This window comes from Dermochelys coriacea, chromosome 9, assembly GCF_009764565.3.
Source record: "Dermochelys coriacea isolate rDerCor1 chromosome 9, rDerCor1.pri.v4, whole genome shotgun sequence".
NCBI lineage: Eukaryota > Metazoa > Chordata > Testudines > Dermochelyidae > Dermochelys > Dermochelys coriacea.
In genome coordinates this window covers 62,755,290-62,781,996 of record NC_050076.1, presented here as the reverse complement: position 1 = coordinate 62,781,996, position 26,707 = coordinate 62,755,290, and the positions used below count along the sequence as shown (strand labels likewise).

Sequence of the window (26,707 nt, the reverse complement as noted above, 5' to 3'; positions counted from 1 at the left end):
TTTCTCTAGGGTATTACATTCCCTGAATTTAAGTCACACCGGAATGGAAAATCAAGCTGGGTTCTTCCAATACATGCATCCTCACCATTAATATGACCTTGGCAGGCCATAGTAGGCCCCTAGCGATCCCTATGTAACCTCATTGCCTCCAATAGTTTTCCACAGGAATAACTGACCTGGATCTTAATATACAATTGAACTGATGCTGTTCAAAATAAGAGAGAAAAAACAGGGGTGATGTCATGGTAGGAATCTGCAGTAAAAGAAATCAGAAAGAGGACGTGGGGGGATGAGTTATTTCTAGAACAAATAACAAAAATATCAAACACTGGCCCTGATAGTAATGGGGGACTACACAGACATCTGTTGGAAAAATAATCCGGCAAAACACAAAATTTTCACTAAATTCTTAGAATGAGTTGGAGACAACTTTTTGTTTAAGAAAATGGAGAAAGAAGTCAGCAGGGGGACAGCCATAGAATCATAGAATCATAGAATATCAGGGTTGGAAGGGACCCCAGAAGGTCATCTAGTCCAACCCCCTGCTCAAAGCAGGACCAAGTCCCAGTTAAATCATCCTAGCCAGGGCTTTGTCAAGCCTGACCTTAAAAACCTCTAAGGAAGGAGATTCTACCACCTCCCTAGGTAACGCATTCCAGTGTTTCACCACCCTCTTAGTGAAAAAGTTTTCCTAATATCCAATCTAAACCTCCCCCATTGCAACTTGAGACCATTACTCCTCGTTCTGTCATCTGCTACCATTGAGAACAGTCTAGAGCCATCCTCTTTGAAACCCCCTTTCAGGTAGTTGAACAGCTATCAAATCCCCCCTCATTCTTCTCTTCTGCAGACTAAACAATCCCAGCTCCCTCAGCCTCTCCTCATAAGTCATGTGCTCTAGACCCCTAATCATTTTTGTTGCCCTTCGCTGTACTCTTTCCAATTTATCCACATCCTTCTTGTAGTGTGGGGCCCAAAACTGGACACAGTACTCCAGATGAGGCCTCACCAGTGTCGAATAGAGGGGAACGATCACGTCCCTCGATCTGCTCGCTATGCCCCTACTTATACATCCCAAAATGCCATTGGCCTTCTTGGCAACAAGGGCACACTGCTGACTCATATCCAGCTTCTCGTCCACTGTCACCCCTAGGTCCTTTTCCGCAGAACTGCTGCCGAGCCATTCGGTCCCTAGTCCCTATTTTAGACTTGATTCTGAGAAAAAGGGAGAAATTGGTTGTAAATCTGAAGGTGAAATTGATCATGAAATGGTTGATTTCATGATTCTGGGGAAAGGAAGGCGTGACAGCAGCAGATTAAGGACAATGGACTTCAAAACAGCAGACTTTAACAAACTCAGACAACTGCTTGTAAGTTTGGTTTAGCTGCCATGAGCAGGCCCAAGTTAAACAGGACATGTCTGAACAAGCTACTGCTGAACAGGCCTGAAAACATAACTGCTGAAACAGCTAACTATTGTAGATGTGTTTATAGTAAACAAAGTAGGCAGAAACACCCTGAATTTATAAACTTACCTTACACAATCTGCAAAGCAATTGGTCTTTACATGCAAGAAGTATAGACATTAGTAGCTAGGAAAGATGTATATAAACTGTGTGATGTGTGACATGAATTGGAATTGTGGTATCAACCTGTACCTAAACCCCCAGCATCTGGGCCTGGCCAGCATAGGCAAAGAGCTGTAACATGCCTAAAAAAGTAACCTGAATGATAAGCTGGAGTCAACAGAATTTTTTGGATGCCAGAGAACTGAATAAGTCGTCTTCCAAAACTGGATGAGGTGTTCTGGATAAGACGAGTGGAAAGGTCTTGGAGGAAATACCAACACTAGTAGGTAAGGTCCCCTTGGAAGAAAATCTAAAGGATGAAGGAGTTCAAGAGAGATGGCAGTTTCTCAAGCAGATGATATTAAAAGCACAACTTCAAACTATCCCGATGCGAAGGAGGGATAGGAAAAACAGTAAGAGGCCAATATGGCTCCATCAAGAGCACTCTAATGACCTGAAAATAAAAAAAACAATCCTACAAAAATGGGAATATGTGTAAATTGCTAAGAAGGAGAACAAAAAAATAGCACAAGTACACAGAGACAAAATCAGAAACAGTAAGGCACAAAATGAGTTACACCTGACAAGGGATGTAATAAGCAGTAAGAAGAGGTTCTTTAAATAAATTAGGAGCAAGAGAAGACAAAGTAAAATGTAGGTCTCTCTACTTGGCAGGGAAGGAAAACTAATAACTAATGATATCAAGAAGGTTGAGGTGTTTAATGCCTATTTTGCTTAAGTCTTCACTAAAAAGCTTAATGGTGACCAGATATTCAACACAATTAATATTAACAAGGGGGAAGGAGCACAAGCCAAAAAAAGGAAAGAATATTTAGATAAATTAGATGTATTCAAATCAGCAGAGCCTGATGAAATTCATCCTAGGTCAATTAAGGAACTAACTAGCTGAGGCAATCTCTCAACCATCAGCAATTGTCTTTGAGAATTCATGGAGGATGGGTGAGGTACCAGAGGGCTAGAGAAGGGCAAACACAGCACCTATCCTTAAAAAGGGGTGGAACCAGGAAATTATAGACTGATCAGCCTAACTTCGATATCTGGAAAGATACTGGAACGAATTTGTAAACAATCAATTTGCAAGTACCTAGAGGATAATAGGGCTATAAGGAACAGCCAGCATGCATTTGTAAAGAACAAATCATGCCAAATCAATCTAATTTCCTTCACTGGCGAGGTTACTGGCTTAGTGGTTGGGGGGAAAGCAGTAGACATGATATATCTTGATTTTAGTAAGGCTTTTGACACAGTCCCACATGACATTCTCAGAAGCAAACTATGGAAATGTGGTCTAGAGTAAATTACTATAAGGTGGGTACACATCTGGTTGAAAGATTGAACTCAAAGAATAGTTATCAATAATTCACCGTCAAACAGGGAGGGCATTTCTAGTGCAGTCCTATCTGGTCAGTCCTGGGTCCAGTGATTCCTAACTTGGATAATGGAGTGGAGAGTATGCTTATAAAATTTGTGGATGACAGTAACCTGGGAAGGGCCACAAGCACTTTGGAGAACAGGATTATAATTCAAAATGACCTTAAAAAATTGGTGTGAAATCAACAAGAAGAAATTCAACACAGACAAGTGCAAAGTACTACACTTAGGAAGGACTAATCAAATGCACAACTACAAAATGGGGAATATCTGGCTAGGTGATAGTACTGCTGAAAAGGATCTGGGAATTATGGTTGAGTCAACTGAATGAGAGTCAATAATATGATGCAGTTGTGAAAAAGGATATTATTATCCTGGGGTATATTGACAGGACTGTTTTATGTAAGCCAAGGAAGGTAACTGTCCCGCTCTACTCAGTTCTGGTGACGCCTGAGCTGGTCTACTGTGCCCAGTTCTGAGCACCACATTTTAAGAAAGATGAGGAAAAATTGGAGAGTGTCCAGGGGAGAGCAACAAAAATGATAAAACGTTTAGCAAACCTGACAACAAAAACTGGGGTTGTTTAGTCTTGCCAAAAGAAGACTGAGAAGACCTTATAACAGTCTTCAAATATGTTAAGGGCTGCTATAAAAAAGATGATGATCAATTATTCTTTATGTCCACTGAAGGAAGGACAAGAATCAATGGGCTTAATCTGCAGCAAGGGAGATTTAGGTTATATATTAGGAAAAGCTTTCTAGCTCTCAGGGTAGTTAAACTCTGGAATAGGCTTCCCAGGAAGGTTGTAGAATCCCCATCATTGGAGTTTTTAAGAAAAGGTTGGACAAACCCCTGTCAAGAATTATCTAGGTTTACTTGGTCCTGTCTCAGTGAGGGGGCTGGACTTGATGAGTTCTCAGGGTCCCTTCCAGCCCTGCATTGCTATGATTCTATGATAAGATGGAATAGACTCAAGCTCACTTTCCCAGATCTGTGTCAGCTCGACAAGGCTATGGAATAAAAAGCAGTCAATCATTATTACTAAACTGAATGGATCTAGCTCAATACACACTTAGGGCAGCTCTGCTGGTAAAGGAGCTGCCATTTTTACATCGTCCTCTTTTCAGAGCAGAACTTCCTCTTGCGGCATTGATTCAAGAAAGCACTTCAACAAGTGCTTAACTCTCAGTAAAATCAATACAGTGTAACCACACTTTAAAGTTAAGCATGTACTGAAGTGTTGTCCTGAATTCTTGACTGATCTAAGAGGGGACAGAGACTTCTCTAGGGAACGAATAGTCTGTTTATCCACAGAACAGGTGTAGCAAAGCATAAACATGCAAGTGTTGCCTATTACGTCATCTCCTCCCATTGTACATCGACCCTGCTCAGCTGGGTGCGGCAGTTAACCTTTCATCTCTCTGCAGAGACCAACAAAAGGACAGTCACTTGGCCAGTTGTTGGTAGGTGCTGAAAGTAAATCCATCATCCTCACTAGTTATGGACCAGACAGCCATCAGCTGGCAATGACTTTCAGTCACTCCTGATGTGGCTGGATTTGAACCAGTGACCGACACAGGTCAATCCCCAAAACTAATCAATCTGCAAGGAAGCTACTGTCTAATTCCAATTAGTTAACCAAAAGGGCAGTGTGTTGTCCTGGAGATTGGGACTAGCAAAATCCCACTCTCCCTCTCAGTCTTCTTGCTGTTCCAGAAAGGGAGTAACCTGCACCGGGTCTATAGTCGGTGGCAGCATACACTCCCCAACATGCCGGTGAAGTTACAGTCAACATGCCGGTGAAGTTACAGAGCATGTGCTTCCCACTCCTGCCCCCTCACACCCTCCTGTGTGGGGAGGGGATGTAGCAGCCCTACGAAGCCTGATAGCCAGAAAGGAGTGTGGCCCTTTGAGAGACATATGTAGGGGTCTCCTGCAGTCTGCGGGTAGAAGAGTCGGATCACATATTACTAAATCAATAAAAGGGATCACATTATTTTCCTCAAGGTGCAATCAGGGAACAGATATTTTTGCAGAAGGACAGGTAGGTATAATCCTCTGTGCGTTAGGATGCAGCAAGTCATCTCATACCCTGAGCCTGCTCCCCACACCACAGCTCTGCAGAAATGTACTTCTTTGCCAGCCTGAGACTGCTGATGGTGCTTAATGTGATGGTTTCTTGTTTCCTAGCCTACATGCATCAGACTTATATACTCAGCTCCAAACAGTGGATCCATTTATTATGCACTGTCACCACTTCTCTCAGTAAGATACTCTGCCTAAAGTAGCAGAAAGAAACACACTGACTTACATTTCCTCGATTATCAACCATGTCTCTCTCCTTGTCCTCTTCATCTGCCATCTCTTGCTACATTCAGTTACAGAAAGGGAAAAGGTTATAATCTTTAGCACAGTTGGTAAAATATTAGCTTTGTTCATTGATCTTTGCAAAAAAAGTGCTCAAATTGGAGCAATCTAATTGAGATTCAAATATTTTAACAACCAGAAAGACAATTACTGTGTGTAACCCCTGCTCCAGTACATAGCACTAGCTAAGGCACAGGGAGAGGGCGAGTTCTCTTGTCAGGGAGGTATAGATCTGTGCCATCACTGTCCAATTGGATCTACTGTACTCAGTTAACAGAGTTGTGTGGGGCCTTCATCTCTCGTGAGGATGTGTACACAATGGCTGTCATCCTCCCTCCCAGCACACAACAGACAGTACTCTGAGGAGGCAATGACCAGCCAAGATATACCTCACGAAAACAGCTAGTGCAGAGCACATGGGGGAGGAGGTGGTTTGGGAGAGGAGCAGAGAGATGAAGGTGACACTTTATAAAGCCAACAGAAAATCAATCCATTGACTCATAAACAATTCCCACTTCCCCTGCTGGCTATACCCATGTCCCTGAGACCTCAGCAGGTGGTTTTAGCAAGCTTGCTGCAACACACAGGAACAGCTAACTGTTAAGGGAGTTCTACTTCTCCCTGGGCCCAGCACTGACAAATGGGTGTGACTACAAGGTGCAATCAGTAGATGGGAGCAGTCAAACAACAGCAGGAACGTACATGTGATGGTAAGAGCTGGCCAAGAGGCTCCTCTATTCACAGACCAACACAGACACCCCATGCTGAAACGCTCTGGACTTTTGAATCCTCATTAAAGCCAAGTCCCAAATCCTGGCTGCGGGTTCTCTGAGTCTAAGTCACTAACTAGACAATGATTGCAAAGGCATTCCCTGTGGCACTCACAATAGCAGCCACAGTGCAGATGGGGGCCAACTGGGAACCTTGGGAACATGCTGGCCATCCCAGAGCAGGCAGCTCTTTCCAGCTCCCCAAGGAGCTCAATCAGTGCTCATTTTTGGAGCACAAACCTTTCTATCTCTCTCTCTCTCAATATGCCAGGACTGGTACCGGGGATCCAATAAGCCATAGCTAGCAGTTCATGCTGTGGAACCCTTCACAGCCTTTACTTTCTCCTTCCTCTCCCTCCCGTCCTTGTCCTATTGGCTGCCTTTGACATCATCAGCCATGCTCTTTTCGAAATCTTTTTCCCCTTGGGTTTCCATTATTTCATCCTCTCCTGACTCTCTAACCTCTCAAGCCCTCAGTATCTCAAACAGAAGGTGCTCTTCCCACCTTCCCCCCCCCAACACACACACACCTTCTTCATGGGGTATTCCACTGTAGACCTTCTCTTCAGCTCCCTCAGAACCTCTCTCCGGGTTATCATCTCTGCAAACTCAGCTTTGGCAACCATTTCTACGCTGACACCTCACAGTTCTACCTCGCTGCTTAGGACCCGTTTCCTCCATCCACACTAATAGCCTCGCTGTTTGACAGCTCCTTGGGGGTATCCAGCCATCTCCAAAACCGAACATGGCCGAAACTGAACTCCTGATCTTCCCCCCGAAGCCCTTCTCCCTCCCCACTTTCTCCATCATAGTGGAGAGTGCCACCATCCTCTGTGTTGCTCAACCCCAAAATTTCAGCCGCTTCTTTGATTCGTCCCTCTCTTTGTCTCCACACGCACAGCCCACAGCTAAATCTTGTGGCTTCTACCTGCACATCTCCAAGACTGGACCCTTCCTCTCTGCCCACATGACTACAACTTCTACTCTAACCCAATCATCTCTCACCAGGAGTACTGTAAGGGAGCTTCTATTCATCAAGATACTCTTCTCCAAAATTTAGTCCAATTTAGTCTTAAATTCTATCTAAATAGGTGCGGTGTGGACAAGCCCACTAATAATGGGCCCAGTCCTGTGTAGTGCTGAGTGCCTCAGGATTGCGCCCTATTGTTCTTCAACATTATTCCTTCCTCTTTGTCACTTGCCTAGGCTACAGGAATGTATTTGTCCAGGACAGTGCTTCCCAGCCCTTTCTGCTTAGAGTAACATTTCAACCGATGTTCCAGTCCACTGCCTCCGATTAACTCTATCCTCTGAACCACAGTGAATCTTAGGCTGTTCCAACAGTACATTGCAACTCAATGGGAGGTGGGTAACAGCTGTTTATGAGGGACATTACAGAGGCTCATCCTCAAAGAAGTGGGGATGAGTATTGTAACGCTGCCAAGACTGCTACGTTGTTAGAGCTGCTCAATGCTTCTGTCCTTGGAACTCCACTGTTATCAGCACTAGCAGAGAGCGCAGCTTGCTAATTCAGCAGACCTCAATAGTTACTCATAGGGAAAGACCACAGGCATGGTTGGGTGACAAAGACACTCAGCCAGGTTTATTGTCCTCAAGATTCGCACAACTTGCACAAGCACATTAACCCGGGTGCCAGATGGCAAGGAGCGGCTCAGTCAGCAGCAGGAGTTTCTGCTGTCCCCTCGGCCACACAAAGGATTAAGGCAAGGTACCCTGACATTTATAGACTAAGCCAAACAACTGGGATAAGCAACTTGCGTACCACCTTGCGTGTTTCATGACATCTGTTTATCATCACTCCTTGTTGCTGATATCTTGGACAAAACATCCCTATTCATTTTTCTGTCACACTACCTTATCTTGTACTAGATTGGGGTATATCTATACTAGCCTTCTAAAATATATTTACGTAAATATCTAGTGCCTAGTACACTAACAACAACTTTGCCAAGTCCATGTACCGAACAGTGAACTTGTAAGCATCTACTTTAATACATGGCCTGACTTTAGTTCACAGCCTCTGGTTCAGGCCTCAGATCATGCAGCCAGCCCAGTGCTCCAGCTCTCTCTCTCTCTCTCTACTACAGATGGTGCCTGGAAACTCTGTCTTCAATGGGAATTCTGTTGGACTAAGGAATGTAAAATTTGGCTCCATGTTTGCAACATTTTAGGCTCTTATCAGCTTTCCCCTATGAAGATCTATTTGGGAAGGGAAAGGAATTTAGCTTGCTCTTGAAAGTAACAGTTTCCATGCTGACTACTCTAGTTTTCACAAAGATTTGGTAGATGAGTCTGCATTTCGCAAAGCATTCTCTTAAGATGTGCCCTTAGAGTTTTGTTGCCTTTTGCTATGGAAAGCAAAGGTGCACAAAACAACTTTACTTTCATGAAAAGAGGCATGGATGTTTGAATGGCATTGTAAGCACCAGAAATTCTGCCATGTATATTCATACGGTGGTTCCAGTTCCAAACCACAAAGTCCACACTGATAAAGTGGTATCAAATCTCTTTAGGAGTGCACCAGTTGTTCAATCAAAGCAGACCACTGCCACCCAAGCCAGGCTAAGGCCATCTCCTCCATCTGTACCTTGTGCTGCACATAGAGTGAGCTATGATGTCCAAAGGCCACAAGCCCAGCAACAGTCTATTACTGAAACATCATACAGAAGCCTGGAGGCCCAGGCTGTACATACCTGCTCCTTCAGGGTTTCTAACAACATTTCCATTTGTACTTTGTCTTCCTTCACTTTTTCTAGCTCGGCTTCTCGTTTTTTGTATTCCTCTTGCAATTTCAGAAGATGCTAGAAGAGAAAAGGTCAATTCAGACCACAGCCTGACTTTCACACATCATTGTTTTAAAGAACATGGAATGAGTAACAAACTCTTAGACAAAGACGTGAGTCAAATTCAGAACATTTTAAAAGTTTCCATCCATAAAAGGAACAAAAGCTTCCACAAAATCCTCTGGCATGTGACAAACTTCTTTGAATATTGCTAGATATATAAAAAAAATGTGTTGGCTTGTTAACATGAGGTAAGGCAGAACTGTCTTGAAGCTCAAGAAAATACCCCAAAACAGTACATCCTAGGCTGTGTAGGGTGGTTTGTCCTATACTTTGTTTTATCCAGACTAACAGAAAAACGCCATGATGACTCTATTGTTGTTGCAGGTTTTTCTAAACAAAAAGTGATGTGTTACTTTTTGTAACGTTACTTTTATATTTCTAGGATATGCATAATGGTGATTTGCAAAACTGCACATAATTCCTAAATGAGTACCTATAAAAATTAAACAAACTAATAAAACTACAAGACTGCATGAAAGAGAAAATGTTTCAGAGTAGCAGCTGTGTTAGTCTGTATCCGCAAAAAGAAAAGGAGTACCTGTGGCACCTTAGAGACTAACAAATTTGTTAGTCTCTAAGGTGCCACAAGTACTCTTCTTCATGAAGAAACCGCGTTTCTCAGGAACACTAGGCAAACGTTCAACCCCTTTTTGTGTAGTTATGTTTTAGGCTAGCTATTTTTCCATGCCTGAAATGGCCCATTTTTTTCCCCATCTGTGCAGTTTGAGAGCATTTTTTTTCCACCACCCACCAAATAGTAATTATTGAAATAACAACATATTTTGCTACACTTCAGAACAATTATCTACTCATAGCAATGCTAATATAGGGCACCTCGAAAGATTGATTTATAATGAGATTGCTTCGTCTTTCTACAGGAAACAAATATCTTTTAGCTTATGGCGATTTCCTCCTCGTATCTATACAGTCCCAGAACGTTCTCAGTTCCTCCAGCACAGCTCACTTGGGAGGTTGCAGGAGTTGGGTTAAATTGTGTGCCACGTAAGGGCCTATCCCTGGTTCCTGCAGGCTAGCTGGATGCTAAGGAGGGCTCCTGCCTCAAGGGCCTGTGGTTGCTTGTCCCTTAGCTCTCCTGATCATCTTCCTGCAGAAGCACATTTTCTCTTCTGCAGCAAATTCTGCCCCCCCACCCCCCCCGAAGCCCAACAGCTGAAGCAGGAGAGACAGCAGAGGATCAGGCTTTCCCTACAATCAGGAAGGAGAACTGTCGAGATGGGGAGGCAAGGAACAAGCGATCATTGAAATGTTAATACTTTTTTAAAGCTCAGGTGCTTTTGTGAACTTTGCTCCTCTGTGACCTTTATCAGTTTAAAAAGGGCGGTGGACTGACCCAGTAACCAGGTAAGGTGAGGGATCTACAAGGTTGCTGGTCCCGGGGTCTTACTTGTGATGGGCTATTCTGCACAGTTCCTATTGTGAAGCAACTTAGCTGATAGACACTATCGTACTTTATATTAGGATTTTATTTATATAGCACAGACACAAACCTTGTTAAGTAACATTGCCAACCCTAAGCAGTTAAAATCAAGAGTCAGGCCCTAAAATCATGAGATCTGAAAAAAAAATTAGGTTTGCCTTCTAGTTACTGAGCCTTTGGGCTACATTTGGATCATATTTTCAAGCTTCTTTTTGCAGCATGAGGGCTAGGAACTACAGCAAGGTGAAATTTTTTGACTGAAACTTGTTTTTGATGAAAAAGGCAGATACAGAGCAACCAAAACACTTCATGAATTTGTGTCTCTTGCTGTAAATAGTTTTGGTCAAAAAAAAAATTGGAAATGCCAAAATTTTGACATTTCCAAAAGTCTTGTTTTGATTTTTCTGGCTAGATACACAATGGGATTTAGGCCCCAAAACATAGTAGGAGGAGAAGGTGGTGCAGTTAGGGCCCTAACTTGGGATGTGGGATATTGAATGGAGCTGGGATGGGAAACTAGGTCTTTCCCCACCAGTGAGAGCCCCAACCACTGGGCTAGAGTCAGTGTCACACATTCTCTTTCGGGACCAATGACTGAATCTTATACAAGTGGAATAGCTTCTACATAGGATAGCACTATTTCTGAATACCTTATAGCCTGCTGATTAGTCCACTAACATGGTAGCTGGAAGACCTGGGTTTAAGTTCCTGGTCTTAAAAAGGGGATTCAAGTCTGGATCTCCCCCATCCCAGGTGAATGTCCAAACCACAGAGCTAAAGATTTTAAGGGGGGAGGAGAGACCTCCTCCTCTTCCTGTGGCAGTTTTTGAATTGACCCCTTCATTTCCTTTGGTTTTCTTAAAAATGTCTGAAACAAAACATTTCCATTTGTGCTAAATGAAATGATTCCACCAACCCAAAGGAAATATGTTTCCAGGGTTTCGATTAGCTAAAAATTCTGATAAACTTTGGTTTTGAATTTTTTCAATTTTTGAAAACACTGCCAGCAAATCAAATCAATTATTTTCCCAGCTGAGCTAGAATCTTACTTTTCTGTAAATGAAAGCTGAGTCTCACATAATCATGTGGCCCCAGAAGCTAGGGCTTAAAACCATCCCCCCCACCAAATCTCACAAGACTTGTCCCCAGCTGTGAGCATTGGCAACAGCATTTAAAAGACTGGGAAGGCTGCTTCAGGGCCAATCCCACTTACCCACAATCTTTAAAATATGGAAATATAAAGTTGAGGGCATAGTGCCTTGCATCCCTTGTCCCTGATGTGCAATGGTGCCAACATCACACTCCAATGCTCCATAAGGCTTTCACCGCTATCCTCAACACATAGCAACCTGCAACACATCCCCCAGTGATATCCAACTCACTCAGAACCTCAGACATTCTTGTTTCAACAGAGTGGCTCACTGGTCTCTCATGGACCCCATGAATTTTGGAGGTCAGTCTGCCTGAACTGTGCTGAGGCTGCTGTTAAAATTTACAAGCACTGCTGTACTGGCATAAGGGAGATTACAGCTGTAGCTGCAAGGGCCTCATATTCTCTCTCTCTCACACACACACACACAGTCACTGGGAACATGTTTGCCCCCAGTGCCCTCTCACTGTATTAGAAACCCAGAACATTCCATTAACAAAGACAAAACTAGCTTGTAATTCCCACTTTTCCTGCACACCCAAGTTAACAATAAATAGATAGTTTATACCCTGGGGTTACTGAGAGGTTGACCATAGACCCTACTGGGATAAAGTGGGAATTTTGGTAATATTTTTATCATTCCTGAGCATGCCTCAGTTTTCCTCTGTGCTTTGCATTGCTATGCAGAGTGGAAAGAGTTAAAAGCTGCTCTTGGGACAGAGCAGGGGACATGAGGTATTGTAACTGGCTAGGGTGGTATGAATGGGTCATTAAAGGACTGGCTGCAACTGACCCAGAGAAATGGAGGATCTGGAAAAACAACAGGAACCCCAATGGCCAGGTTGTTCACACTTATCAACCAAAAACCAAGAGGAAGACACTTTTCCTCCACACCTCAGCAGGGAAGCAGAGCAAAGGTCCCAGATGGAGAACAAAGGGGAAAGGTGTCAGGTGGCTTGTCTCAGAGCTGGCCTTTGCAGAGACTCACACACTCACCTGGGACTGAAAGACAAAGGGACAGAGAAAGAGAGAGGAAACCAAGATGTTCCCCTCAGCAGCATGACTCAAGGGAGTCTTGGCATTGGCCATCTTGGACTCTGTTTTAACCTTTGCTTCTCTAGGCTTATCTATGGACATCCCAATGCTGCACTACGGTTGACTAATAAACTCTACTCTGTTTTGATAGTGCTGCAAATGCTCCCTAGGTATGGCTACACTGCAATGTAAGCCCAGGGCTAGTGGAACTCGAGTTAGAGGACCCTGGGTTTGAGAACCCGGGTTTGGTCCTGCTTTGAGCAAGGGATTGGACTAGATGACCTTCTGCGGTCCCTTCCAACTCTGATATTCTATAATTCTATGATTCTGATTCTAACCACAACCTTGAGCATCTACACTGATTGCCAGCCTTAGATCAAGGATTTTCCAACCCAGACCTGAACCCACAGCTCCGGGGTCCACACTACAGTATGCAGATCCAAATCCAATCAACTGTATTCCAGACTCCCTAGCGCCCTCTCAAAATGTGGCTGCTCTAGCCCTTTGTTTGAGGTGCAGCATGAGAAAATTTGGCTGTCCACCTGGACATTACAGGAAGTTTGAACTGCCCACCAAACTCATTCTGCCAAGCCATCGTTTTGGTCTGCAGGCTCCCAACAACTGGAGCCAGCAACATGGAGAAGAGAAGCTATTTGAAGAACCACTTCTTGAGCTTTCACTCCTGTTTCAGGAGGTGGGCAGAGCTTCTGTGAGACGCTGGTTAACTTTCAGCAGAGTTTTCTGACCCACCCAAGGCACCTGACCGAGCTAATGATGGAGCAGGAGAAGGAGGACACAGACATCACAGACTCAGACTGGCTGATGCTGCTCATGACGCTCGGTATAGCCGCTACATAGACCAGTGCTTCGGGTGCAGGGCCACAAGCACAGACTGGTGGGATCACATTGTCTTGCAAACCTGGAACAACCAGCAGTGGATCCAGAACTTTCACATGAAGAAAGCTACATTTCTGGAGCTCTGTGCGCAGCTTGCCCCAACTCTCCAGCATAAAGACATATGCATGAGGGCATCCATGCTGGTGCAGAAGCGAGTTACTGTAACCATCTGGAAGCTGGCTATCCCAGACTGCTACAGGTCCATTGCCAGCAAGTTTGGTGTTGGAATGCCGACTGTGGGTAAAGTGGTGGCAGAGGTTTATGAGGCAATCAGACATGCGTTTTATCCCAGAGTGGCTGCATCTACAGTGCTTCAGGCTCAAACCCTCCACTCTCGTAGGGTCCTAGGCCCTTGGGTCTGAGCCCAAGTCTGACAGATTTGTGTGTAAGATGGAAGGAGGGCTTGGGCTCAATCCTGAAACTGTGGCAAGGCTTACACTACAGTGTAGGCATACCCACTGAGAGCACTGTGGCCTGAAGAGGTACTGTACAAGTCTCCCACAGGAGTCTGCCTTGGCTGGATTCACTGTAAGAAGCCACAGAGAGAAAAAGGGATCACGGGTGCCCGAAGGTCCAGTTTTGGAGTCTTGGGGGGTCACAGGTGTGGAACTGTGTGAACCCTGGGGTTTCGGAGAATCAAAGCTGTCACTCCCAAGGGACTGGTTACAGGCTGGGGCAAAGACCAGACCCTGCGAATCCCTGACACCTACATTTTGGACATAGCTGTAGGATGCATTAATGTGTACATAACAGAACTAGACTTCCAGGTGATTGTCATCAGTTCATATCCACCCAGGAATTCTATTGTTTTTGTAACCTTGAGAATGGCAGAAAGTTGCTTTCATCTGAATATAAATTTCCAAGATATTAGCTGGTGTTCCAGCTGAAAAAAAGGAAAATGGCTTTTTGAGTGTGTTGCTATTGCTCCCATTTTAGAGCCATGGAGAGAAGCTGAGGCCACTTTGCATTCGTAGCAAGGTCAGGACTATAGAAAAGAGTAGCCTTACCTGCTGCATTCCCTGCAAAGCTTGCTGGAGGAGTTTTAACTGCTGCTCTCTAGTTGTGTCTTCATCTCTGTTCACTTTACCCTGCTCTTGCTTTAACAGCTCCACCTCATTCCTGTAGGCATCCAGCTGCCAGCGCAAACTGTCGTTTTCCTCCTTTAGGGCCTCTGCCTGGGATATCAGAGCTAAGAGAATGATGAACACAGGGAACAAACATTAAAAAAACAAATAAAAGGAGAGCAATGTCAGTCTTGTGAGTAAGAATCCTGCGTTCAGTTCCTGGCTCTGCCCCAAAGCATGACCTTGAGCCAGTCACATAGGCCCTGATACTGAAAGGTATTTTGGTGCCTAACTCCCATTGAAATCAATGGAGATCTGGTGCCTAAATCCCTCAGAGGATCTGGGCCTCAGACCCCATCTGTAAAATGGGGATAACACAATTTACTTGCTCCCAACCTTTGACTGCCATGTCTATTTAGACTGTAAGATCTTTGGGGCTGGGATGTTTGCAAATATGCGTCTGTGTGGTTCCTGGAATAACGGACCCTGATATCAATGGAAGCCTCTAGGTACAACTGTCTTACAAGTAATGTTACTATCTGTTATTAAAGCTGCCTGACACTTCCATTACAAGACCCTGTTTTCAGTTGCATAGAATTTTGCCAAACTTCAATCATGTGAGCTGAAATTTCCCAAGCCAGGCGCCTGCCCCAGGCTGAAATTTTTTCTCCCCTGTCAAAGCAGTTCAGTGGTTTCTGACAAGGCTGAGGGAAAATATGTTGTTTTGTTAACGTTAAAAAGTTCTGGTGACATCAAACAACATTCAGACAACTCTAGCACCCCACACTTTGGAGCAAGTACTCGAAATCTACTGACAGGTGACCTTTGTATCAAGGATGTGCATTTTGTCATCCCCACGAAAATCTGCCCAAATTTGGCCAAGTTACAAGACTTTGAAAGATAACAGTTTGCACATGCTCAGTAAAGACATCTTAGATTTTAACAGCTAATATCTCAAAGAGTCTGGCCATACTGGGCATGCTCTATCCCGCAGCTGAGCAGGCAGTTACAGCTCTGGACTAATGTGGAGTGGCCCCGAGCAGGGCATCAGAACTGAGAGAAGATAGATTCTCCCTCCTGTGCTCTTAGCGACCCCTCCCACCCCCACTCCAAGTCCCATAGGGCCCAGGCAGCGTGGAGGAGAAAGATGCCTGATTTGAATTCTGGGGGTGGGGGGAGAGGGACTAAACTGGGACAAAAAAAACAATGGGTGGTGGTGGAGAGATAGGAACTGGAGGCTGGCAGGAGAGAGGGAAACTCAAGCTGGGAGTTGAGGAGGAGGAGCTGGGAGTTGAGGAGGGAGACTGGACTGTGGACAAGGAGACTGGGAATGAGAATCAGTAGGAGGGAGGTGAAGGGTGTGGGGAGACAGATCTGATGAAGAGCCAAGATGCAGGGGGAGAATTGGGACTGGCTGGACAAGGAGAATGGAGACAAGGAGTTGGGGACTTGAGGAGGTGACAGGAAATGACTGGGCCCGGAGACTGTGACTGAAAGTGCAGGAGGAAACTGGTACATGGAATCCAGAGAGGAGGAGACTAGGATCTACTGGCTAAGGAAACTGGATCTGGGATGAAGAACCAGGAGTGGGGAAAAGGGACTGGGACAGGTTGGAGGAAGGGGACAGAAAGGTCTGTGCCCAATAGTATGCACTCCTCTCCGGATGCTGGAATGGAATCCATCATCCCTGAGTCTCACCAGTCCTCTGCTGTCAGCAAACAGCTGTGAACCCCAATGGCAAAGTGCCCCATCCCCTCTGCGGCTGGCACACACAGAGGATGACAATCTACTACCACTATCCATTCCTCCATTAGCTCAAGTGGCAGAGATCTGTGTGACCTTAATCACTCTGTTCCCTATCTGCACAATGGTAATCATATTATTCCTTCATCTCAGGGTGTTGTGAAAATAAACTCACAAATATCTGAAGCATTCAGATACCATATCAATGAACAACATGAGGAAATTAATAATTCTGTCTTCAGAGCAGGATTTGAGCAATGAGCAGTAAATAAAGCATAGGCCACACACTGAACAATGAGGACAAAACAAAATAGTGAATAGCTGCTAATTCAGTAAGCACCTGTGCACTGAACGAGGCAGGGATCCTGTGGAAAAAATTGTGAGCATGTAATCGAGATGTATCATAATGTATAAGCATGGAGTGGGGCCAATGAATGGCTTGCATGGGCAATTTTCAGTCTGGCATTTTTGAGTGTTTGGTATTGCAACCTTAATAATGTCCTTTTAAAATCCTGTGTGTGTATAATATAATAATAACAACAGAGTATGTTAAGGTGTATTTAGGGAACTATATCTCAGGGCTACCCTTGGTCCAATGGCTCCAAATTTGGTTCACTGACTCTACCCTGCACCCCCACAAGGCACCCTAAATGTCAAGGCAATCTGATTAACTGTATAGAGTTTAGAGCACTTAGAACTACCAACCCTTAAACTGAAAGCGGGTCTTAACTTTTAGGATAACAAAGCTCTCGCTCAGCTATAATTCTTACTGGGATCCGAATTAAGTGCATCAGCACAAGAAAGGGCATGGCATCCCTGTGGACAGCTCAATGGAGACCTCTGCTCAGTGTGCTGCTGCAGTCAAAAGAGCAAACAGGATGTTAGGGTGCATAAGGAATGGAGAGGTGAATAATACCAGGGGCAGCATTAGAGGAGGGCTTGCGGGGGCTATAGCCACCCCAATATTTACCTTAGCCCCCCATAATAGGCATCCCCCCAGCACAAAGGTCAAACATAGATACTTCTCTGCTGCTGCTGGCAGCAGCCCTGCCTTCAGAGGTGGGCACCCGCCCAGAGCTGCTGCTCTCTGGCCATCCAGCTTTGAAGGCAGTGCCAGCAGCAGCGTAGAAGTAAGCCTAAGTGGGGGCAGGGGTGCCCGACAGCAGCCCCTGGCCTGTGTCCCTGCCCATCGGGGTGCAGCGCCCAGAGCTGGTAGAGAGTCCGGGACTCCCCACAGAGGCCCAGACTGACCTGCTCTGGCCAAGGCTCCTGGGCCCCACCCCGAGGGTTCTGCCAGCCCCAGAGCTGGGTCCCCGCACCCAGGTGGCTTTTACACGCTGTGAGCAGTCAAAGGGCAGTGGGGAGCTGAGGAGCAGCCGCAGCCCCAGGGCCTCAAGCAGCAGCAGGAGAAGGAGACGAAAGCACCACAGTCTCCTGCACCATGGCACCAGCCAGCGCAGCAGCCACCATGCACTGCCCAGCTCTGGCTTCTGGCCTCCAACCTGGGGGTCTTGGGGGAAGAAGGTGGGGGTGGCAGTTAACTGAGGAGGAGCAGGGGCGGGACCATGGACTGGGACCAGGGCTGGGGCTTGTGGTGAGGAGGGAGCAGGCCCCCTCCCCAATTTTCTGTCTAGCCCCCACAGGAAGAGGCTGGCGCCACCCCTGAATAATGCAGAAGATATTCTAAGACCATTATGTAAATTGGTCAGCCCACTGGTCACCCTGTCTCAGAAAAGTTATCACAGAACTAGAAGGAGTTCAGAGGAAGGCAGCAAGTATGATCAAGGTCCTGGAAAAACTCTTATAAGAGAGATTGAAAAGGTTGGGAGACAAATAAGCAGGGACATGATAAAACTATAAAAATAATGAATGGTTTAGAGAAGGGAAATTGGGAACTTCTATTCTCCCTGCCTCATAACACAAGAATATGACACGCAAAGGTGGCAAATTCAAAACTGAGAAAAAGAAACACCTTTTAACACAAAGTGTGATTAACCTGTGGAACTCACTGCAACACGGTGTCATTGAGGCCAAAACTTTAGCAAGATTCGAAGAGGAATTGGAAATTTGTGTCACTAACAAGAATATGCAGAGTTATAATAATTAATACACCTCTACCCCGATATAACGCGATCAAATATAACACAAATTCGGATATAACACAGTAAAGCATTTTCCCTCCTCCCCCTCTCTCCCAGGCTTGGTGGCAAACCTTGGAGGAGAGAGGAACGGGGAAGAAGCGGAGCGGCGGCAGTGCACTCAGGGAAGGAGGCCAAGGCAAAGCAGAGGTGAGCTGGGATGGGGGGAGGGGCATGGCAGGAGCTGCCAGTGGGGTGCTCTGCACCCCACCAATTTTTATCCATGGTGCTCCAGCCCCGGAGCACTCATGGAGTTGGCACTTATGGTGGCATTGTGTTGTCTGGGCTCTGACATGCTGCCTCTGAGCGGCGTGTAAGGGGAAGCCAGGGAGCAGGGGGGGTTGGAATGGGTCGGGGGTTCGAGGGGTCAGTCAGGGGGTGGGAAGTAGGGTGGGGGTCAGATGGGGGCGGGGCCAGGCTGTTTGGGGAGGCCCAGCCTTCCCTACCTGGCCCTCCATTGCAAGTTCAATATAACACAGTTTCACAATATAAATTTTTTGGTATAATTTTTTGTTTTCCCGAGGACCACGTTATATCGGGGTAGAGGTGTATAACAAACATTTTGAGTGGCTATAAAACCTCCTGCTTCAGGGTTTAAGACAGTCTCTAACTATTAGGGATTAGGATGAGAGCCTGATGGGGAGGAGGATTACCCCACATCTGCTTCTGAAAGGTTCTTACACCTCCTTCTGAAGCAGCTGGTGCTAGCCATTGTTGGAGATGAGAAACTGGGCTAAATGGACCTCAGCTTTGATGCAGTCCAGCAGTTCCTCTGTTCCTATTCTCCAGGAATCTGAAGCACATTAGCCCAGGGATAACCAAAGCCCAGAGTCCAATATTCCTGAGATTTTGGGCATCTAAATCCCAATTGTAGAAAACTGCAGTAGAAGCTCCATTATTCAGACTAGGTAATTGGCTCAGTTCCACAGCTAGGAACCTATCATTTGGGGCTCCCCAAGGAATTCACACACTCCAGACACAACATGCAGATATATTTATCATCCATAGCAAAGGATTGTACCTGATTCTTCTGTTTCTTTCGTCTCTGAAGGATCTTCTATCTCATCGTCAGACATTTCCATTTCCTCCTCTCTTCGAATACCCATAAGTTCATCATTATGAATGTTGCGGATTTCCTAAGGTTTTAAACAGAAGATCTTTCAATGTAAGGTTACAAGCCACTTGTTTGTTTTAAAAGAGTCTGCAAGGAACAGACCCAGTGCTACCAGAAAAGAGCATGTGAGGAGTACTTCACTGCCCCAACCATATAGCAGCAAGGACCATTCACACTGTAAAACACTCCTGGCATAAAATATTCCGCCCACTTCCCCAGCACACTCACCCAGCACTGCCCTCCACCTGAATTGTTACCCTCACCCAGTGTTTCCCCAACATGCACCTTGCTCAGCACTGCCCCACCTTGTCCCTCCCCTATTACCCTTGCTCAGCCCTGCCCTGCCCCTCCGCCCATACTGCCCTGCCATGCCATACATCCTCTTCACACCTGCCCAGGTTGCAAAGCAGGTCTATGAAGTGGTTTAGTGCCAGTTCCGGAGCTGCAAGCTGGGAGAAGCCTCTTCTCTGGTTTTGTATTGTACTGTACTGCTAAGGAGCTAAGAGCTAGCCAGGAACCAGATTTGAGCCATCACCACCAGCAGCTGATGTCCAGCTGCTCACAGGAGGGAATGGTGAATCACTCAAGGGGGTTGTATTTCCCCCCCTGCTCCACCAACGTGAAGCTGGAGCAATGGAGCCATGAACCATTACTACAGTTCCATTGAGGATCCAGCTGAGGACAGGACCACTGTGTCCATTCAGCCATTCCCAATTGTGGAAGGTACCAAAGCCTCCTGACAGCCACACAGCCAAATGATACCCAGGAGATATGACAATGGTGCCTAAAGTTGGCAAGTCAGAATACAGCCAGCTCTTCGCTCACTGCATGGGAGGTTTTCATACAAATGACCCACAAGCATGAATGTTTTACACCTATGCTAACCTCTTACTGCAGCCTCTTTAGTCCACAGCCAAGGGAGCCCCTTTGTACCTGCACAATGATGCAGGGGGGAAGCATGTTTGCAGAGAGAGTGGGGGCAGCTGTGAGTACATGAGGGAGGTGGGAACACATTCCCACATGTGCTCTGGGCCATGCTGATCCGATTTCTGTGCATTATGCTTTTTAGCATGCTCCCATTCTGTCTCCTGAGCCTGAAATGCCATCCCTGGGCCTGTGCACCATGCAGCCTTCCTGTTCCTCTATCAAACCCTCCCTCCCTCCTTTCTACTCTCTGTCAGGAACTTGTCCTCAGATTTTGGAGCTAAAAGGGGAAGGAAGATTTTAGAGCTAAAAGGGAAAGGAAGCACGATGGCACAACCAGGCTCCAAATAGGACTGGGTGCCAACCGGCCTCCGCCTCGCCCTTGCCTGGCCTCACCTCTGCTCTCATCATTTGATGTCAGAGCCAGCCTAACCTGCAGCTCCTCAGGGCAGGGCCAGGGGCCTGACTGTCCTCGGCCTTATACTGATTTGCACCTGTACTGGGGCAGAATGGTAGCGGTTCACTCCCACTTTGTACAGGTGTAAATGTCTGCCTGCGCCACGTGCAAGATAGTGGAGAAGCCAGTCCAGCAGCTTCATTAGAACATAAGAAGGCCATACTGGAACAGACTAAAAGTGCATCTAGCCCAGTATCCTGTCTTCTGACAATTCCAGGTGCCCCAGAGGGAATGAACAGAACAGGTAATCACCAAGTGATCCATCCCCTGTCGCCCATTCCCAGCTTCTGACATTCTCTCTGAAAAGTGTCATTCATACCCAGGGTGCTGTCATAGGGCACAATATCAATATAGGAACCACACAGGAAGAGAGATGGGTAAATGCGTTCAGGTGTTAGGACGCCAAAGTTACTTACCAGAGTCCATCAGAGGTTGCAAAGTGCCCGTCCTAATGCCAACTTACCAGTAAGAGCTTTGCTAAGATTGAGTGTCCCATAAATAATGACTGTAGAGAAGGCAGAGAAGTCTCATTTACTAAGCAAAACAAAAGGCAACCTTACCACAAGAGCCTGGAGCCAATAAGCGTTCTCTCTATTCATGTTCGGCTACCCATGAAAAGAGCAGCCAAGCCGTGGGAAACAGAAACATTCTCAGATTGGTGCAAAGGGGAAGCCATAGGAAAGGTACCATGAAAAGGACAGGAATGAATGCTGACCCTGCTAGTCAGTCAGAGATGACAGTGCAATGAAGTTCAGGAGCCAGAGCTGGCTAAGCTACAAACAAGGGCCTCTGTCAAGCATTTGATCCAATGGTACATGTGATGGGGAACAGGATTCAGGAGGGAAATCTTCCCAAATGCATTAATTCACATTCTTTAATACCTAACATTCTTGATGGCCTTGAAGCCAGAGAGGCGCAGAGGAGCCAGCATTGCCTAGGGTGCATAGCAAGCTCTGGGACAGGGCTGGCCAGCACCCAAAATGGGAGCTCTGGAGGGTGGAGCTGGAGAGACTGTAGGGTGCAGGTACTTAAGAGAGACCTTATGCAAGGGAAGATGCTTGAGAGCTAGGTAGCTACCCTGGCCTACAAAGTTTCACCAGGTGCCAGCATGTACTGATTCCTTCAGTAGTTGTACTCAGCAGCAGCATTTAGCAGTTCTGGGCATCAGCAGGCCCTCACAGGCGAAGTACTGAATAGGGCCCATTCCTGATCCCAGCAATTGCAATGACTCCCAATATATACACAAAATCACCAAGCCACCTCTCAGACCCTCACATTACACTGTAACCTGTCTGTTTAGCTCAACTGAAAGCAGGACCTAACTCTGCAGCACTCTGGTGCTATGGCAGCTTTATTTAGAGTAACTAAATCCAGGCCTGAATAATACACACAATACAGCAGCCCCTCTTACTGAATGTAACATCAAAACTAATTTGTTTTATGCTCTTGCTGCACTGGAATAACCTATCTTGGGACCTGGTGGATTCTCCATCACTGGAAGGCATTAATACAAGACTGGCTTTCTAAGAGAGCTCACAAAAGCTTATGCTCAAATAAATTTGTTAGTCTCTAAGGTGCCACAAGTACTCCTTTTCTTTTTGCGAATACAGACTAACACGGCTGCTACTCTGAAACCTGTTACTATAGCTCTGTGAGCCAGGGAGTCCCTCAATGCCCATGGTCAGAGAAAACACCATAATATAACTGACATCAGGCCTGACACACTCATTGCCCCAATACCCCGTTGTCATAATCTGTGTCTAAAGAGTATCATGTGAGGTATCATATGCCAACTGGTAACACGCTGTTCATTGATATTACTGAGTGATCTATGTGAGGGTGGCATATAATAAATTATAGATGTGTGATTCCAGTGAGAGGGACTGGACACTGCAAGGGAGATGGTTTTGAGGAGACGTAGGACTGAAGAAGCTATTGGTGCACCTGCAAGGAGTAGCCTGGCTGGTGGAAGTCAGAGTGAGGCCATTGTTCTGTGAACAGGTTGCTGGTGTCAGGGCTCTGAACCAAAGCAGCACAGCACAAAAGCACCCAGGGATACAGGGCAGTCGGCGACACAACTACTTATTGGCCTGGGTGAAACCCCATAATGTCGTAGGCTCACACAGAAGTTATGGGCTTGATACAGAGTTTACTGGGTGAGTTACAGATGATCATAGGGACTCCTTCTGGCCTTAAAATCTATGAATAATCTATGAGCCACAGATTCTCCCTCACAGATAAACTGTGCCTTCCTGCATGAAAACCAGCCACCAGGTAGTTCTCATGAAAGGAAAAACAAAAACAATTTGCCCTTCCATGACACTATGCAGAACTGGTAATAAAGAGAAAGCTCATCTCCGAGTCCCTTAGTCCAGTCTATAAAATACGCACAAGAGACTTGTTGTGTCTTCATCAAGGGTTCCACATGCTTACAAACAAAACCTCAGAGTTGCTCAGCCACACATCTATGGCTTGTATTCTGGGCTGCTTTATCTGTTGAGCAGAATGAGCTTTTATTCTTGAAAGCTGTGCGTTTTAGTGTGCACTTCCTGTAATTATGATACAAGTATGTCTATTGTAAATATTTATCAACATTACATGGGATAGACAAAGTATTATACAATAAGACAAATGCACATAGTGCAGGAGTGAGCAAACTACGGCCCGTGGGCTGCATCTGGCCCTTCAGATGTTTTAATCTGGGCCTCGAGCTCTCGCTAGGGAGTGGAGTCTACGGCTTGCCCCGCTCCCACACTCCAGCCGGGGAGCGGGGTTAGGGGCTTGCCCTGCTCTGTGCATGCCATGGCTCTGCTTGGCTCCCGGAAGCAGCGGTATGTCCCCCCCCGGCTCCTATCCGAAGAAGCAGCCAAGTGGCTCCGCACAGTGCCCCTGACCCAAGCACTGCCCCCGCAGCTCCCATTGGCCAGGAACCACAGCCAATGGGAGCTGCAGGGGCAGTGCCTGCAGACAGGGCAGGGCACAGAGCCACCTGACCGCGCCTCCGCATAGGAGGCGGAGGGGGGACATGCTACTGCTCACCCCCACCCGCACCCCAACCCCCAATTTCATGAGTATTCATGGCCCGCCATACAATTTCCATACCCAGATGTGGCCCTTAGGCCAAAAAGTTTGCCCACCCCAACATAGTGTGTAACTGTGATATCAAAAGTAATTGAACCAATCAGCATCCTTACTCCACAGCTAATTTGCATGCAACAGTTTCATTGGCTGTATAAGGGAGACACAGATGGTGGATTATTTTGTGATGGCATGGGCTTTTAGCTACTAGTAATATTTAAACACATAAGTTTAGAAGAGCATGTCTCAACGTATTTTGTGTTTATGATGTAAATAAAACAATAAAATCACAATGAGTAAGAAAAGTTCAATAGGAGGCTGAGAGGTTATTTTTTTGCCAAGCAAACCATTCATACCTAAATAATCACTCAACATGTTAATTAGGGTCATTAGTGCTAAAATATGTTATTAATGTGAATCCTCTCTCACCTGCATTCATGGTTTTGCCTAGATGTGCATTTATTTAATTTGCAAAATAATGATGTATTGTCAGAATTTTAGCTTCCTATGGATACTCTCACATGATGGTAACAGGCTGATGACAGAATTTCTGGCAGCCTACTCATTTGTGAATCAGAATCCCCATCCATTGCAGTGAAGCTGCGTGGAGCTCCTTGCCTTATAATGATTTATGACTTGCCTATGTTATGATTACTAAGCAACATCCCCCTGCACAAAAATAATGCTTCTCAGTAGGTTAGGTCACTGCGTCTTTCACTCCCATGTTGCATAAAGCCTTTTGTGTAACAAATAGTATGCAGGGCTGACCTGAAATGATACCATGGTTTAATGTCAAAGTATAGCACAGGAAATACACTGACGTAAGTTAGACCTCAGTAGGGGTAGGTTAGACTACATTTTTTCAAAGCAGGAACATAGCTGCAAAGAGCCTTCTATCACTGTTACACATTACATTAAATCAAAAAGAGTAACCTTTGTTGTTACATATCCACTATATTCTGACTTTGAGGGCTACCCACAGTTATGGGAGGTGAAGTGGAACAAGATTTTCCAAAGCCTTTTAGTGAACTCATTAAGACGAAGAGTTAGAGAGGTTGTAAACTGACCAGTTAGACACAGCCAGTTTGATTATATGGTTCTTAATTATAAGAAAAATGAATAATAGTCACCATACATCCACCTAGCCTGATTCTCCATCCATGACACTTCCCATGTGCCCATCAGACTCTGAGATTGCAGGCAACACCGCTTATGGGAGAGGATTCCTTATTCTGTGGATTTCTTTTGCAGTGCTGTCAACTCACAATTCTGGTCCCTGCTACAGGCGGTCTTGCAATGATAGGCCTGTCTATCATACAATCTGGGCAAAGCAAAATATGAGAGAGATGGGCTACCCCTTTAGCCCAGAGGAAGGTGCACATCCATAAGCCATTAATTATTGTCACACATCTTACACTGACAGCTATTAATGGTTCGGTGCACTTCACCACCCTTATCCTGAGCCAAAGTGTCATACTGCTGGAGAGATAACTATTATTCACACATAACATAACTCAGAGCCTGTATAAGGTTATTTCAGGCACAGCTGAGAGTAAAAACTAGGTCTCAAAGATATACCTATGATAAACAGAAATCTTACCAACTTTGCTACATAGCCTTCCAGATGGAATGTCTAATCAGATGCTTCTGTAGCCTACTCTAGCACAGTGTGGCTTTGTGTCACCTGTTAGCAGCTAGGACACAGAGAGTTTCATAGACTCAGATTCCAAGGCCAGAAGGGACCATTATAATCATCTCCTGTATAACACAGGCTGCAGAACTTCCCCAAAAGAATTCCTAGAGCAGATCTTCTAAACAAAATCCAATCTTGATTTAAAAATGATCAGTGATGGAGAATCTACCACGACCCTTGGTAAGTTGCTCGAATGATCAATTACTCTTACCATTTGCAACTTATACCTTATTTCCGGTCAGAACTTGTTTAGCTTTGGATCCAGCCACGGAATCATGTTATGTCTGTCTCTTCTAGAATGAAGAGCCCATTATCAATTTTTTCCCCTGTGTAAGTACTTATAAGCTGGGATCAAGTCACCCCTTAAACTTCTCTTTGTTAAACTAAATGGATTGAGCTCCTTGAGTCTATCACTAAAAGGTACATTTTCATATCCTTTAATCATTCTCTGAATCCTCACCAATTTATCAACATTCTTCCTACGTCTGTCCACACTGCAGTCAGGAGGTGTGACTGTAACAGGTATAGACATTCCTGGGCTAGTTAGATCAAAGCTAATTTGGGTAACAATGGCAGTGAAGCTGCAGCAGGGGCACCTGAAAAGGCTAGCCCTGCCTGCCCCCACCTTGGGCAGCCACTGCCTGTGCTGCTACTGCTATTGTTATTGAAGCTAGTTAGATCAATGCTAGCTAGGGAATGTCTACACCTGTTGTAATCACACCTTCCACCTGCAGTGTAAACATACCCATAAGAGTCTCTTGTACAATATGGGAATAGTTGCAAAATAAGAATCAAATTGTACCGAAGAGGATTTCTTGGTACTGATGCTCGGAAAAGGGAGATGAACAGCCCAGCAGCATGCTCCCCTGAAGGATGGGGGATATGTGCCTCCATCACTCACAAAGATGTTGAGCTGGGGGGAAATGTCCAAGCTGGCTCCCCTAAAAGTTTTGTTTAGGGTGAAAACTCTATCCCCATTGGTCAGCTAATAGTAAGTGAGATGAGTAGGACA

The 26,707-nt window shown here is 45.6% G+C and overlaps 1 protein-coding gene across 1 annotated transcript in view; it reads right to left on the bottom strand.

Moving 5' to 3' along the window:
* The window catches only part of ENOX2 (ecto-NOX disulfide-thiol exchanger 2), a 132,471-nt gene that overhangs the window by 11,261 nt on the left and 94,503 nt on the right, over positions 1-26,707 (bottom strand). The window contains 3 exon segments of the mRNA XM_043491868.1: positions 8,812-8,919; positions 14,492-14,673; positions 19,451-19,565. Of these exon segments, the coding sequence (XP_043347803.1) occupies positions 8,812-8,919; positions 14,492-14,673; positions 19,451-19,565 (405 nt within the window).